Consider the following 17,067-nt stretch of genomic DNA (forward strand, 5'->3'; position numbering starts at 1 on the left):
GCACAACTGTGTAGCTGGAGGTGTCAGGTGTAGGAGTTAGACATTATCTGATCAATTTTATTTTCCATGATTTATGTTTATGGGCATTTAACTTGGTAAGGTTTAGTGTTTCTTGAAGTTCAAAAATAATACTGCTTTTGCTGCTGCTGTTGGGAGACTGCAGTTTATTTTTCTGTGAAGCACATTTTTATCCTTTGTTGTTTTTTTTTACAGACATTGTGCAATATTCTGCTTGATCAAGGACATTTAAGTTTGTCTTCCTGATGTCTAGACATTATAATGATCAGAATTAATAATTTGTAATGTTTTGGCATCTTTATAATTCCATGCCTGCCTTGTTGATTGCGTGTTAGTCCTTAACATTCCAGTCCTTCAGCTTTGCCTTTTCCATGCTTTACTGATTTTATTACATACACCTTTTGCTGTCTGTCTGATCATTCTAGATCTCAGCTGAATGTGAAATAGACTGAGCACAAGGACAAGGCCGTTACTACTAATGTGTGCACTGTGCATCATCTTTCCTGTCCATTCAGGTAGTACTGTGTGAAATATACAACGGAGTATTCTGACAACTTAACAATGTTTACTTGTTTTCAGCTAGGTTGTTCATGTTTTAATGATTTTACATCCAGGCTCTCTTTTGGGTTTACTGGCATCAATCAGAGGGCATTGTTTTTTTTGCCTGTGTGGTTCGAAAAAAATGATGCTTCAAACTAGGTTTAAGATGGTCTAAATTAATTATCGTCATCTTTTGAGTGCTGCTGAAATAGTATTATATTGCATCCACTCAAACAACGAAACCTGTTGCATAAATAAGATCAATTGTTTTCATTCCCTGAATGCACAAAGTCACCATGGTTATTATTATAGTGCATGTTCTCATCCCCTTTTTACTGTTATGTTGTATTCTCTCAGACTGGGATTTGCCTTTCAACTCAAAAATTGCATCATATTTCAATGTGTGTGCAGACTAATGGTGAACATTACAAGAGCTTCACTGTGAAAGTGAACTGAATCCAATCAGGTACGGTCATATTTACTTATTACATGGTTCTTTGGTTTAATGTAGGCTCATAATAAACAGCTCGCTCATATGATTACTGTAAAGGTGTGTTGAGTATTTGAACTCACAGCAGTATGAGAGAAACTGTATTAACTGTGAACTGAGGCCATTTTAATTAAAACAAGCTGATAGCCTACATTAATTCAAAGTTAAAATAAGGGCTGTTAGCTTATCATGTCAGTGTTAATATTTTGTCTCTACCATTTCAGTTTTCATTTTGTCTAGACAGTGTAGCCATCACAGTGTTTACCTGAGAATCAGTGGTACTTATAAACTGGTAGCATAACCCTACACGATGCTGTCTTGTCAGTATGTTTTTAATGTTGCTGTAATATTTATGAATGTAAAAACATTTTTTGGGCTGTCCATGTTAATGGCTTATGTAAATTGCAAAGGGCATTCATTTTATAACGTACAAAATGACACTGACTTGTCTCTCCCTCAGTGCTCAACTCATGAGTGTGATTTAAGCTGTATGACTGTTCATCTCGATTATACTGTATGTTGACCTAATGGACAACTTCCCTTACTCCTCTTTTTGCACTACGGAGGATAAGACTGGTTGTGCCAACATGCTGGCAAAGCAGTGAATACTCTCCGTTGCTTGGCTACAAATAAAACATGCAACATACCAAATAGAAACACAATCTTGTATGTGCTTTTTGTGCTCATGCCTGGTAAAATACATGAAAGTAATGTGCCTTTTTAAAAATGACTTTCAAGTTTGAAGGCAAAAGCTCAAACTATTTTTAAAACCAAACTAGGTCCCTCAAATTAATCAGTTTACCTTGGCTCTCCACCTTTCAGCTGCTATTTCGCGACCAGGAAAAAAAGAAAAAGACCCAATATTTGCAGCAATAAGCTGCAGTGTTAAAATTAAACATTACTATATTTGTCAGCAAAATCACGGGTAAAAGACGGGTCTTGAATGTTGATAGAAAAATATCACCTTGTATGAAATTCATCACACAAGCCCTTGAATGACCAAGTATGTGTGGAAACCCAAGAGACAGCGAACACTGTTTATTTCCTCTTCATTAAAAAGGATATCAAGCATGCACCGCATACTGTGAAATTAGACCTGGGCAGGGGAAAAAACATTTCTGCCTTTCAAACTTAATCTCTAACTTAAGAAAAAAAAACAAAGTATAGGTTCTATTGACATTTGTCAAACGCAGAACATTTTAGGGGAGAAGCACAGAATATTGAACTTTCATGGCTCCCAACTGCATTTTTTTACGACATTCGATGTGAACACACAACAGCCTACATTTAAAAGAAAACGACAAAATAATGAAGGGAATCAATTTACCAAATACTATCAAATTGTGCACTTAACAAAACAGGATCATTTTGATGACCAGCTTAATTGTGATTGTCATCATGAAAATCTCCTGCAGCAAAACTAAAGGCGCCGTCAGGAGGTGTCAGATGTGTTTGCAGCGTACGGAGAGCAAAGTGTCCCCTCCCTGTCCCGCTGCAAAGTCCCATACAGGTCATAGCTTCTCCTCTCCTCTTTTGCCCTGTGCCGTAGCTTCCTCAGGTACACCTGGTACACAGCCAAGTGCAGGGAACAGTGCACCTGTGGACACAAGAGGAGAGAATACAAAACACCTTACAAAATACCTTGGCCCCTAGATATGGACGGAGCGCCAGTTGAACACTCTGGCACTAGACCAGGCACTGAACTTTCACAGACTACAGTACAAATGTTTTCAGAGGCACTCTGCACAAATATGTCAAAGAATATTCTTTTATTATCAAATTTTATCAACACACACAAAAAATAAATCAGCAAACATCCAGCTGCCATTTGACAAATCCACTCAGCTGGGTAGAGTTTATACCAATTTGAAAAATCTACTTATTATGCTGCAAAAGGTTTTGTTAGTAGTTCCCAAAGTGTAAAAGTAGTAGTAAATTCAGCTACAGTAAGTAAAAAGATGTGTTATACAATAACTACAACAAAATTCCTAAAGAATTAGAGACAAAAACAAAGCTGTTCTATCTCTATAAAAGTACCTCATTCATGCATTAACAGCAAGGGGGAGGCGGGGGAGTCACACCTCAACAATGTGTTTAAGGTCTAATAATATGACGTCACTTGATAAATTAGCACCTAGTGCTTTTGCCATCTCAAAATTTTGAGAAACAATTTCAGACCTTTCTAGATCAGAACCAAACAAGTATGTCTCTTTGTAAGAAAGAAACTATTCAAAATAATCTAAAATTCCTTCAGTCCCGCTCACTCTGGATCCATCACTTCAATTATTCGGAGGGAGGTGGGGGTCATGCAGCAGCATGTGGATGGTGTTGTGTGTGGTTGCTGTCCCAGAAGAGCTGCATTGAGGCTTTGGAGAGGTCCAACCCTCTCTTTGTCCGGAGGGCCTTCTCCCTTGACACGCAACATAACCCTTGGCGGAGACTCGTAATGCAGGTGGCCCTCACAACTGGCTCCTTATTGGCTAGCTTTTAAAACAGGCATGACTCCATTGTTGAGGCTTTTCTCCAGCCCGTGAGAAAAGTCCTGAGGTCAGCGTGAGACTGCAAATGCGTGCTTGTCTGCTACCATGGCAACCAGATGTGAAGGATGGTAGCCATGGCAACCTATAATCCCTATTCTGTGCAACAGCTGCATTGTAGCAGCACATGTTGCAAATTGGTGGTTTCTTGCAAATGTTTATTTATTAGTGGGGTGTTATTTGTATTGTGAGTGCAAAAGAAAGCAGAAATTAATTTTAAACACTAACCTTTAGCAAGCAATGAGAGCAATAATTTACAAATCTTTTGGTGACATGGCATAGGAAATACTGAAATAAGACTAACTGCATGTAAAAGCAGCAGACAAACCTCACACACATAAAAAAAGGGAAAAAATATATCATTCCTCTCCAATAAGAAGAATCAAAACATTTTCAAGAGTCTATGACCACAGGTGGTTCTGTGCAGATGATGTGGTTGGAGAGAATTGTTTCCGTCCCTTTAGATCCCCATGTTGGTGGTGAAGTAGTGATAGAGCAGACAGGAAGCTGGTGAGCCTAACACCGTGCACCTATGCCTTTTCTCCCCAGATACCGAAGAACCGCAAAGTTATAGGTGGTTGACACAGTATAGGTCAGCTATGGAAGGACAACAAGAGACAGGAAGTGTCAGAACAGAAGTTAAGGGAAGAAAAATACACAACATCCAGAAAAAAAAACATGATTAAGTGCTAATGACATTAATTTAATAGCAGATACCATCCGTATAACAGCTTCTGTAATGGAGCATGCAAGTATTATGGGTGCACCATTTGCCTGGCTGGAAAACCACCAGACATTACAGCACTATTATGATGTTTGTGTCAGCTGAGAAAGAGGAACAGAGAGCAATAGTACAAAAGTCATCAGTCATGGAGGCCTGAGATGCCTCACCGCCTACACTTAGAGCGTCACTAAGTCACATGAGCTATAACACTATTGTACCCCACTGTGGAAACATGCCCAAATTGGCCCCAGCTCAAGCATAATCACTCACCAGAGCCAAGAGAGTGATGCCAGCACCGGCAAAAGCAGCAATGTAGAGGTCATAGGTCATTCGGTACTGATAGGAGATAGATTTTGCATTAGTGGTTATGACGTGTGTCTTCATTTCATGTCAGGCAAATCTTAGAACATGAGTGGACAGCTTTAATTATTTTGTGTTTCTTACCTCTCTGGTCTTGCAAACAGTGGACAGAGTTATACCACAAGCTTTCCCTGGTACTGCATTCCATGGCAGGAGCCCTGTTAAATATTTCAATTTTCTCTATTCAATTATTTCTTTTAAGTACTGAGACAATTTTCTATATTTTTGTTATTGTCCACAAATCACATGAAAAGACCAACGAAAGAAACCAACAATGTTAGTTTGTTTTCAATAATTGTTTCCTTCCCTGTCTTGTTACTAAAAAAAATGTTTGTTTTTTTAAATCCTTGAACAGCTGGGCACAGTAGTTTTAACCAAATGTTACAAAACATGTGTAAAAAGTACATTGGATGGGGACTATTTTCAGTTGTGGAGTCATGCACATTGATAAGGTAGTGAATATTTATGTCAGCAGGACAGTGTATGTGGAATTGATGCAAAAGTACAGTACCCATGTTCACGGTAAAGAACATGTCACCCAGTGCAACAGTGTGGCTCATTGCGTTACAAATTACATTAGCCACACTCTGGTGCTCTAGGGGGGGCAATGTTGGTCTGTTGGTCGGCCCAATTTAGTCCTGACTGAAGGATCTCAACAGCTATTGGTTGGATTGCTACACAATTTGTGGAGACATTCATGGTGCCCAGGAGATGAATCCTAATTACCATTGGTAATCCTCTGACTTTTCCTCTAGTGTCATCATAACATTAGGACCTTTTCATTTCTAATTACCAGTAAATGTCTCAGTTATTGGATGGATTTCCACAGGATTTAGCACATTTAACATTAACATTCAACATTTAACTTTGACCAATATTTAGGTCCAAGTTTTGAACAAATACTTGCAAAACTAATGACATTCCAATCAACCCATTGCACTTTGTTTTCAGTGCTAATTATTAGCAAATGCCAGCATACTAAAACACAAAATTAAGATTAGGATGAACCAATGTCTCTGTTTCATGGTGACAGTCCCTGTTTTTGGTGACCGGTCCCTGGCTGGAGTTGTCCCCAGAAATGTCCCCATTAAAAAATATATATACATGAAAATGGATTTTTCCATTTTTTCTTCTATAGATAATAACTTTGGATATCTTCAAAGATATATTGGCTGCTGAACTGGTAATGTCCCTGGTTTTCATTTCAGAAATCCGGTCACTTTAAAAGATGTAAACATGGTTAACACTACACCTTCATGTTAGCATTGCCATTGTGAGCATGTTAGCATGCTGACTCTAGGATTGTATCATCTGTGCCTAGGTACAGCTTCACAGAGTTACAGATTCTTTGATTGGAGCTGGAATGACGTCGCACCCGAGTCCACTGCATTGTACACTAACTTGAAAAACCATTATATTTTCAACGTGGTGGTTAAAGTTCGGTTGCTCTAGCCAGGTTAGCAATAACAATTGACAACAACTCATTATGCAGCGTTTTTCATGTACAAACACTGTAGCACTGTGTCCTTAGATAGAAGTCTTTGGACAGTAGGCTACTGTGTACAACTGATTTAATAAGACACAAATAAGACAGAAGTGCTAATAAACAGCTTTCACTACTGTTCTCGGAGCAGCCATGTTGGATTTTGAGGTCAGGGTTGGTGAGGCTCTGCTGACTTCATTAAATAGAATGCACCGGTTGTCTTATTTAATCCTTTTTGGACAAGACATGATACAGAGGAATACACTTTGGCTACACAGGCTGTTACTAGAAACAAATCATTTTTGGTAGGCCTATTGGTCTTTTAACAGGATACAACTGGTGTAAGAAACCAGTCTCATAGGTTGCCATTAAAAGATGTCTTGTTACCGTATTGCCTTGCATCAACACAGAGCTGGTTGATACTCGCTGGGGTCTCAGTCAGAACATCAATGGTGTGGCAGGTTGCATCCATGTTGTAGAAGAAGTAGACAGGCAGGGCCGAGAAGGCAAACACCAACAGCCACAGCACAGCCAGTACATATGTCATCACTATAAACTGTAAGAAGGAGGGAGCAGAATAAACATTAGGATGCATCATCATAATAAACGGATGCACATAATCTCAGTGTTTATATGAGCAGTGACCACGTTTACTTTTTTCTGATTAGCTTTATTTATCATCTCACTCTCTGTTCTCCTCCTCTTCTTCTTCCAACCACTCAACTTTTTGTCCCCAACCGCTCAAACACACTGTATGCTTATCTTTGCATGTCCCTAAAGGTTTTTCGCAGTCTTAAGATTTCCGGCTCAGCACCCACCAGGGAGTGATATGTGTATTAATCCCATCCAATCTCTCCAATCCCCATTACTTGTCCCACTCTGGGCCCTCTCACCGAGGAGCTGAGGCAGCGGCCACACATGGTGCTCCTGAACTCTCCAAAGGTTTGCTTGGCAGCACTTGTGGTGTAGAAGCCCTCAGCCAACAGCACGATGCAGTAGAGGAAGAAAAAGGAGGCCAAACCATAGATGACATACTGGAAATATTGGATGCTGAGAGGAAGGAAGGAAAGGAAAAATAAAACAGTCAAAATTCAGGGCTACAGAAAACCTAAACCTAGGACCTTGAGAAGACATCTGGAGAAATCCCTTGACAAGGCTAAAAAGATGTCCCTCTAATGGTGGAAATGTTGACGTTTACCACTCACATGTAGGCGAGGGTGATGTAGTCCTGAAGGTTACGGGCAAAGTAAGTCTCGATGAGTCTCTCTGTCTCTGTAAGTGCCTGATGCCCGCAACCACAGAAGAGGGCAATGCCAGAGAAACACAGCAGTGTGGCGACCAGGGAGCAGTACGGCACCCCACCCAAACAGCGCATGCAGCAGTCATAGCAACCTGTTAATCAAGACACAGCACCATGAAAGTCAGGGCACATAATTAACTGATGCAATATGACAGACAGACTTCCATTGTACAAATTAGTAAAATGTACTGTCGGTGCTTTCTTGTAAAGAAGGAATATATTTTTTCCCTCCTCTTAATCAAGTTAATATTGGCATGTGCTACAATCTGTAAAAAAGTTCAGTTCACCCCCCCAAAAAAAAAAAAACAACATACGATTTGCTAACTTAACTCTGGTGATGGAGATGCAGATGAGATATACCATAGAGTTTACCTCCACCCCAACACAGTGCTGGTGAATGGCGGCATGTTCATGCTGCTCATTATAAATTAATCCAGTATTTATTTAGTCTAAATGTCAAAAATAGTGATAAAATGTTTACCACAGTTTCTCAAAGGCCAAGCTGACATCTTACAAAGTCTGTTTTTGTTTGACCAACAGTCCACTACCCAGAGATGCTTGAGTGATAGGAATTATCAAGTGTTGAATTTCACAATTCAATTATTCAATTCAGTTTTCCTTTATGCTGGATAATTCGGTTTTTTCCCCATGTAACAAGTTTCTACCAAAGAAACAGTTTCCATAGTGACTGTTTCTTTAGCAGAAAGTAGTTCCAATGAAAAAAGTAAAGCACAATGAGTTGGATTATCCAAAGAAAGAGGAACTCTTATTGTATAATGGTGTGAGCACCACATGAAATTCCATTGAATTGGGTTGAAGGCAGACATCTTAGATTAATATCTCAAAACCTGAGCACATAAAACCAAAAAACTATCTGAATGTCTAGATAACAACTAGAGGTAAGTAAGATTTCATTTCAAATCTGAATTCATGTTACTTTGACACTGGACCAGAGCTGCAGCTGTTAACACTTTCACTCCCTGTGCATTTTCTCCAATAGTCATGTGCTGTTTGAATGAATGCCAAAGAGCCAAGGGCATGGGGATGTGACTGCTCTGACCCCAGCTCGCACCCTGACTCCATTCACCACCCAGCATGGAGGGTGTGAGAAAAAGGGGGAGGATGGAGAGGACAGACAAAGTGAAAGAGAGAGAAAGAGACTGCTTTTGTGACTGCAGAGACAACAGTCTTTGTGCTGCAGCATCATGGGGGTACAAGGGCCACCAATGTCAAGCAAACAAAGGCCAGAGGCACCTCTATGCTTGACACACACACACACACACACACACACACTCACAGACATCCTTCTGGGGAGACACATGAACAAGGAAGATAGTGGGGGGAGCTGTCTGTGCTGGAAAAGGATGGGGGGGGGGATCTATAAACAAACAATGCAACTGTGTGCATGTGTGCCATTACACGCCTGCAAGCGTGCATCCACACAGACACGGACAATGGAAGCAGACAGACTGTGGTTGGTACCATTACAGTAAACACAGATGGCAGGAGGGGCAAATAGACAGCCTTTTAATTGAACACTTCTCCATGGCTGTGCGAGAGTGAGAGACAGGCAAACTGGGATCACTGTCAGTCAGATGGCACAACTTTATTGCGGCATGGAAGAGGAAGAATGAGAAGATAAACTGATGCAATATGACAGACAGACTTCCATTGTACAAATTAGTAAAATGCACTGTCGGTGCTTTCTTGTAAAGAAGGAATATATTTTTCCTCCTCTTAATCAAGTTAATATTGGCATGTGCTACAACCTGTAAAAAAGGTCAGTTCAACCCCCCCCCCAAAAAAAAACATACGATTTGCTAACTTAACTCTGGTGATGGAGATGCAGATGAGATATACCATAGAGTTTACCTCCACCCCAACACAGTGCTGGTGAATGGCGGCATGTTCATGCTGCTCATTATAAATTAATCCATTATTTATTTAGTCTAAATGTCAAAAATAGTTGCATTGTTTGTTTATAGACCCCCCCCCCATCCTTTTCCAGCACAGACAGCTCCCCCCACTATCTTCCTTGTTCATGTGTCTCCCCAGAAGGATGTCTGTGAGTGTGTGTGTGTGCGAGAAAAGTAATAAACAGACATGTAGTTTCAGTATTTGTCATATTAAGAAGGAAATAAATTAAAGTAGGTCACAAATGATTGGTTACCACAGGTACAAGTAGGCCCCAGCACATAAACCAGAACTTAAAACACGACACAGTCTAACCACATGCCTTTGGATACACCTTGAAGGTCTACCAATTAACTAATTAATGACATCACCAGCCCAAACAAAGAGCTGGAGCCCTCTAGGTCAAGGCGTCTCTCGATTGTGACTCCAAATGAAAATACGGGCCAAGTTCTGGTACAAAATACAAAGCTGGGGCCAAGTTCGACTCTTTCAAAAGAATTGAGAAAGATTGCGACCGAAAGCAAAAGCGACAAGGCTCCTCTGAAAGTAGCTCTGCCATCTCAAGCATGAAATAAATCTCATAATATCAGTGGAGCATCAGCCGGTGAGTAGCCGACCTCTAAAGTGACAAAAAAAAAAAAACTTAACGTCTGATGCCCTTTCACGGTCCCATTCATATCAGCGCGTGCAATCACATGAAATAAAATGCAGATTTGATAATGTGACAAATTCTATCTTGCAACAGAAGCTAATAAGTGGCTTAAGAGTTGTGTCTTACCCATGTCTGGAAGGATGCGTTCAGGACTTCGTTGGCTACTGCTGCCTCCCCTGCACTGCAGCTGGTCCGCTGATGATATGCGCAAACTGGTCTTCGGCCCCCGTATATCAACCTCAACTCTCTTTCTGTTCCGCCAACAATGGACAGACCCGTTGATGACTGCAAGTGCAATCTTAAAGAAACAATGACGCTTTTCAATGAACTTCAAGGCGGAGAATAATGAGGAGGTCAAGGTTCTTACGCTTGCAGAAATTCCCTTAGTTCATTGTTGACGCATATTTGCATGTAGAGAGCAACTTCATATGCAAATACAGAATAGGGAACGTTTTCCATCCTGCCTTATTAAAGACAAACACGTTTCTCAGATTTAGGAAACTGTCAGATATGCCTACTATCTGTTTGACTGCAGGAGCCTTTACTGAAAATGAAAGATCCCAGCTTCACTGACTGATTTTTCTCTTAAATGGGTCTATGTAGTCCTGAAATGTTCCTTTTTTTCCTGAAAGCAAAATTGAATGTAAATCACAGACCATGGATATGTGGATTAAAGTCAGATCGTGCCTTTTTTAAACGTTGAGGGGCATGAGTAGTATTTCTTACCATCACTGCAGCGAGTTGCTTTGATAAGAAACACATCAGTGCCTTTTAACTGTAATGTCATTTGTTATGTAAAACCCCTGATGTGTATCTCAGAAATAATCCACTGGATGTGTGGATTGGTGCCATCTGGTTTCTTTGTCCATGTCAGTTAATGCAACCCCATAACCCCCTATTAAATGTTCAAGCTTTAGTAAAAACAAAACAAAAAAACAGAGCAGAGCAGCATGCAGCACAGAGGCATCACTGATCTCAGGTGACCTGACTGTGAAGGAGTGAGACTGCCCTCTGATTCATCTACACACCCTCTGGCAAAATACCAAAAATAGAGAGCCAGATTACACACTTATGCTTCACTTGTGTCCAGTAGATGGCAGACTTTCCCCTGGCACAGCATGTGCACAGTAGCAGGCACATCTGGAGTTTATCCCACAATAATAATAAAGTCAGTTACGTTTAAAAAAAACCCAAACATTCAGTCTATAGGATGCTAGACAGCTTGTCAACCAGGTCAGAAAAAAAATCTATTTTGGACCACAATAGCTTTATTAATAAATGTGAACACTATAAGAATTGCAATACCTTATTTCCATTCCCCAATCAATATTTATTTTTAAACGTGAGCTATACTCTCTCCAAGTCAGAAACCAGAGTAAGTGTCAAACAGTCAATCAATGTCATCCGATAAAGTCTGGAGCTGCTCCATAGACAATTAACTTGACGCTGATTCTGTTGGTTTTCTCATAAATACCCAAATGAGCTTTATTCCATAGTTCTTAAACAGAAAACTCAGAACATTCCCCTGAGTCCGCTCAGTGTCAACATATTCCCAGTTCATTGTCTATGGAGAAGTTCCACACTTTATACGTTATGATATCACACATTTGAGTTTTAGCACACTAGTTTCTGGATTTGGGAGATTAATTCATGTTTACTAATGTTTTTTGGATAGTCTTAGACCATAGGATTAACAAGAAATTGGAAAATGGGTTTACTTCCTATTTAACTGGGTTTATTCAAATGGAATGCTTCTTTAATTCTGTGACTTTGCTACATGGCCATTTATTTCCTCTCGGTTAATATCGTTAGTGTCATAGTACAACCCTATTAGATTATTTATTTCTGAGCTGCTAGCTTGGGAATCCTCAGAGAAACACTACTCATGTTATACAAGCCTTGTTCTCCACTAATAGGTTGTTGTACATGATTGTGTTTTACAGGCTCTGACTCTATGCGTTCCTCCCTTCCTCTAACCCAGGTCTAGCGTGACAGGATCATTCAATAGTTTATGATACTGTAAAGATAAATAAGATAAAATTATTTTGTTAAAGCTAAAAACAATTAGCCTGGCCTCTGTTTAATTGTGTTCTCATTTCAGTGCACACAATTACACATGAGCACATTTTACCCTGCCTCATTCAACATTATGCATCACTTAACCTGATTTTGATATCTCAATTGTTCCCCAGTATACAAATGTATTAGTGAGCAACCACCTTTTGTAAAGATACCTTTGAAGTGTGATGTCACAGTGTGATTTCACACCAAACATCTGTCATCCAAACAACACACCTGTTGGGTTACTGGGTACAGTACAGTAGGTTTTCTGTTGTGGGTGAGGAGCAGTGCTATCGGGTAACAGGGTTGAGGCGGTGACTTCACCTGTCCACAGCTGCGCTCCGCCCCCTGTGGTCTTCTCTCAGAGCTACTCCTTGAGAGACTTTCATCACCTCCCCACCAGAGGAACATTAAACCCCCTTTTGTGTGTCTAAATATTTTAGACTCCCCATCACCGTGAGTCGGAAATCTGAGAAAGACCCAGTCAACTTAGCGGACCATTAGCTTCTTCTGACTGCAGGGGTCGTGGAGAATAATCCCTAAAGATAATGATTGTAATACTTGTATTTTAGCAATGTCTTGCTGTGATATGTGCTCATGAGGGCCATTATACACATCACCTACAGAAGCCTCTGCTGGTGATTTTAGTTATCAGATCACCTTTTTTATATGCATTCCTGGCAGCTTATCTGAAAATAGATCGACTTTATTTCCACAGAATGTGGCAGTTTTACAATGTTTGAATACACTGTTTATCAGAATAACTCAGCGAATTTGATTTTGATTATTAAAACGCAAGGAGCCTTTGACAAATATTCAGAATGTATTTAATTCACAGACTGATTTCATCCTTGACAAAGTGCGAGTGAGGATTACACACTTTGCTTGCTTTATTCTGTTAGTCATCAGAGTAATATTTGTCTTTAAGCCTGAGTGGAATCTCATTCTCTTCAGTATGCCCCCGCTTGTTCTGTTGTAGACTTCTCCTCTTCTGCTTCAGATATAAAACGGCTGTCACCACAAGCAAACATGTGGACAGCAGCATCATACCGAGGCCTACTAATAGCATCAGCTGAGCAGATCTGGTGTCCTTCACCTCACAGATGGGGGCCTTTGAGGGGGTTTGAACCAAGTCAGATGTCCCTGTCCAGGTGGGCGCCCTGTCTAAGTGACAGGGCCCCATGCTCTCATTGATCAACAGATTAACCCAGATAGTGGTATAAAGTGGAGCTGGTCTCCCCCCGTCTCTGACCACGATGAACAGGTGATGCATTCCCAGGTCTTTGTGTAGAAGCTGCTGAGCTACGGTGATGTTCCCAGACCTTGAATCTACCTGGAAGGGGCTGCTGTTTTGCATTGGCTCTGGCACCACAACAGTGTATGTAATCTCCGAATTCAGCCCTGAGTCCTCATCGATGGCATAAATCTTTGTTACTATGGTGCCTGCAATGGTTGCTGGAGAGACAGTCTGGCATGAGGAGTTGCTGCTGGGAAGAATCACTTTTGGCTGGTTGTCATTGATGTCCTCCACAAAGATAGTTATCCTGGCTATGGAAGTCAAAGCGACCGGGTGCCCGTGATCGCTGGCCAGCAGGTAGAGTTCATAGCGGTCGTCTGTCTCGCGGTCCAAGTTGGTGGTAGTGCGCAGTGTCCCCCAAGTGCTGTCCACAACAAAAGGTGCACTGCTGTTAACAACATGCAACTCTGTGTTCCCATTCGCTCCTTCGTCTGGGTCCGTCACCTCAACCCTCCCCACCTGGGAGAACGGTGGTACATTCTCCGGGATAAAAAAGATGAAATGAGGGGTTAGAAAAACAGGTGCATTGTCATTCTGGTCCAGAACACGAATGGATACTGTGGCCACTGATTCCAAGGGAGGAGAGCCGCTATCTCGTGCGAACACAGTGAGTTTGTGTACACCCTGCTGTTCCCTATCCAGAGAGGCTGACACAGACAGTTGACCGGTCACAGGGTCAATGTTAAAGATGGTAGATGTGTGTTTCTCCAGCCTATAGGTCACCTTGCCGTTGTATCCACTGTCCGCGTCTAGCGCTGAGACCCGCAGCAGTGACATCTCTGGCTGGTTGTTTTCCCCCATCTCCAGCTGATAGTGAGACTGGAGGAAATGTGGAGCATTATCATTGACATCTGCCACCAACACCCTAATCACATGCCTGGAAGGAGCAATCGCAGATCCTTCAGCTGATCTTCCATGCGCTACCACAGAAATATGATGTACGCTTTTCGTCTCATAGTCTAGGGGCTTTGATGTGGAAAGCAGATATTTGCCGTTCTGTGGGCTCAAGGTGAAAGGCACGTCACTCTCAATGGCAAGAGATGAGCCTTTAATGCTGCTGTCACCCTCAAGCTCTAAAACAGCTAAAACGGTGGGGGGCTGGTTCTCTGGTAACACCATAGTCTGGTTTTGATGCTCCGCTATGAACCCGATCTTGATCGTCAGCTCTTGGTTCGCCTTTGGGAGCACGGATACGGTTACCTGAGTGTCTGCTGGGGGGCAGTGATGGCCGCTAGCTAACACTTTCAACAGCAGCTCCTCAGAGTTGTCACTCTGGAGGTCCTGTGTTAGTCTGATGTACCCAGTGAGGCTGTCGAGGCTAAATAGCTTCTTGGCCCGCTCTGAGACTTTGGGACTGAGGGAGTATACGATGGCTGCATTTGGGCCCAAATCTGGGTCTGTGGCTCTGACCTGAGCAACCAACATGTTCTTTGGGGAGTCTCCAGGGAGGATGACACTGCGGGGGCTGTCAGAGCTAAAGCTTGGACAGTTGTCATCAACATCTGTCACTGTGACTATTAAAGTTGCTATAGCACTTAAAGGGTCTGAGCCACAGTCGGTGGCCACCAGCGTCATCTGATACAGGTCTCTAGTCTCCCTATCCAGAGCTGTTTGCACAACCAGCATGACATGCTCATCGTTTTCCACTTTTAAACTGAAAACTCCATCAGAATCTTCTAGGTGGTAATGCAGCTCAGCGTTATGTCCGGCATCCCTGTCCTGAGCCTGTTCATCCAATAAGAAACTGGTCCCCACAGGCACCTCCTCAGACACTCTCAGGTGTATTTCACTGTTTTCAAAATGAGGTGCATTGTCATTGATGTCCTCTATGATCACAGGGAACTGTATAAGGTCTCCTGAAGGCCCCACAACAGCATTGTGTAAAATAATGCATTCCTCAGCCTTTGTCTCCTCAGGGCAAAGGGCCTCGCGATCCATCTTTTGCTCAGTGGTGTAGAAATTCCCAGTGTTTTTGTCCATCCACAGATACTCCTGGGTCAGTAGCTGGTACGGAGGTGGAAAGTGTTTACTAAGTGACCCCGCCAGAACACCAGGCTCCTGTTCCTCTGGGATAGAAAACCAGACAGAACCACATATGATCTGCTGCAGATGGACCACAATCAGCAGACTCTGACGGGAGAAGAAACAAACTGTGAGCAGTAATTTTTTGTTTTAAAAAAGAACCAGTATTTTTATTATTATTATTTTGGGTTATGATATCTTTTTGATGCACTTGAAACTGACAACATTGGTAGTGTTAAGGCCTAAACTTCATGCCTCAGTGAGCTCCTTTAAAAGCAACTGTAAACTGTACAGTGAAGGTAATGTGATGCCTCACTTATCTCCAATCACGCAAACACACACAAAAACAAAAAGCAAATAGCAAAGCATGTGTTTGCCCTCACAAAAATAGGTCACATTGACATACATTCTGCATTTTCACAAATATTTTTATTAGTTTTTCTTTGATGGAGGTCTAGTAGTAATAATAATAACCCAAGAGTCCTCAGTTGCTCTCCAGCTACTTTATCACACGTCCAGTGCATTTATATATTTCAAAACTGTACACTAAAAAAAAAAATTCCAGTTACACCCTTTCTCTCAATCAGAAACACAGACACGGTAATAAGACACCATCAGAATGGATAATCCTTGCATTGCCTTTGACTCACTGACCTGTAGGTGTCCAGCCCAGTTCATATTATCAGTCCCATGGCCCATCGCCCTCACACATCTCACCCAAGTTGCCCCAGTAGCTAGCGAGTGAACGCTGAGAACAGAGGCAACAACCTAAACCTGCACAGCTGAAGGCATAATTCATTACACGCCCCTCCTACAACATGTATTGAGCATGCACTGACACTGGAGAAGCCAGAGGAACAACAGGTTTACCTGCATGACTTCAACACATGTTTTTGAAGCAACTCATGCGTGGCTAAACAATAAAACAATGAGTAAGCATGGGGCTTATGTTTGTTTATGTCCTACCTCAATACTAATACGGGACAAGATTAATGTGCCTTTACCAAATGTGCTTATACACCTGTTTTTATTAGCACACCTGCCACCAGTTTTTTTTTTTAGTTTTTTTATTTATCTTTTTACTTCTTCATAATGTTTAACTGTCTATGAATCATGTTTTCTTCTATCAAAATTACTGGAAGCCTCTTTAACGCCTTAAGACAAAGTCTTAAATAAATAAATAACACCAATAACAGCGTTAACAATGCCTAATGCGGAAAATGGATGTAAACTAGTAGCTTTTTGAACATCAGGAATAAAATGTAAATACCACAGTACAATTTTGAAGTATGAGAAGATAATAATGTACTTTTTATAGCACTATATTTGTCCGAGAGCTTTAGTTACTTTGCCGGTTTAGATGTCTTTTTTTCAGATAAAATATGATGCATTTTCATCATTTAATCTACCCACCAGGAGCCTATCAAGTAATAAAAATCAGACCCACCTCAATTAGCTACAATATTAAAATGCTACACACTACAATACAGACATTAAAATAAAATAGGTTGCTCTCTTCTGTATGATGAATGACTATATTAGATAGATGCAGTATATTTAGCTGCACTTGAGTATTTTACACTAGGGTATTACTTTACTTATAGGCCTAAGTCAAATATCAGAGTAGCATCTCTACCACTGGTAAATACACAAGGCTACTTCACTGATA

General features: G+C 41.2%; 2 protein-coding genes across 2 annotated transcripts; both read right to left on the reverse strand.

Moving 5' to 3' along the window:
- Window positions 1-2,939: 2,939 nt before the first annotated feature.
- On the reverse strand, window positions 2,940-10,257 carry plp1a (proteolipid protein 1a). Its single transcript, XM_083915650.1, has 7 exons — window positions 10,145-10,257; window positions 7,358-7,544; window positions 7,046-7,202; window positions 6,540-6,708; window positions 4,754-4,827; window positions 4,580-4,645; window positions 2,940-4,182 (listed from the first exon to the last, which is right to left on the reverse strand). The coding sequence occupies exons 1-7, from the start codon at window positions 10,146-10,148 to the stop codon at window positions 4,102-4,104; spliced, it is 738 nt and encodes a 245-aa protein (XP_083771776.1). The 5' UTR covers window positions 10,149-10,257; the 3' UTR covers window positions 2,940-4,101.
- Window positions 10,258-12,977: 2,720 nt separating this feature from the next.
- pcdh20l (protocadherin 20-like) lies at window positions 12,978-16,131 on the reverse strand (the record flags this gene model as incomplete). Its single annotated transcript, XM_083915032.1, has 2 exons — window positions 16,053-16,131; window positions 12,978-15,506 (listed from the first exon to the last, which is right to left on the reverse strand). The coding sequence occupies exons 1-2, from the start codon at window positions 16,095-16,097 to the stop codon at window positions 12,978-12,980; spliced, it is 2,574 nt and encodes an 857-aa protein (XP_083771158.1). The 5' UTR covers window positions 16,098-16,131.
- Window positions 16,132-17,067: the final 936 nt, after the last annotated feature.

This window comes from Echiichthys vipera (assembly GCF_963691815.1).
Source record: "Echiichthys vipera genome assembly, chromosome: 6".
In the NCBI taxonomy this organism is placed as follows: Eukaryota; Metazoa; Chordata; class Actinopteri; order Perciformes; family Trachinidae; genus Echiichthys; species Echiichthys vipera.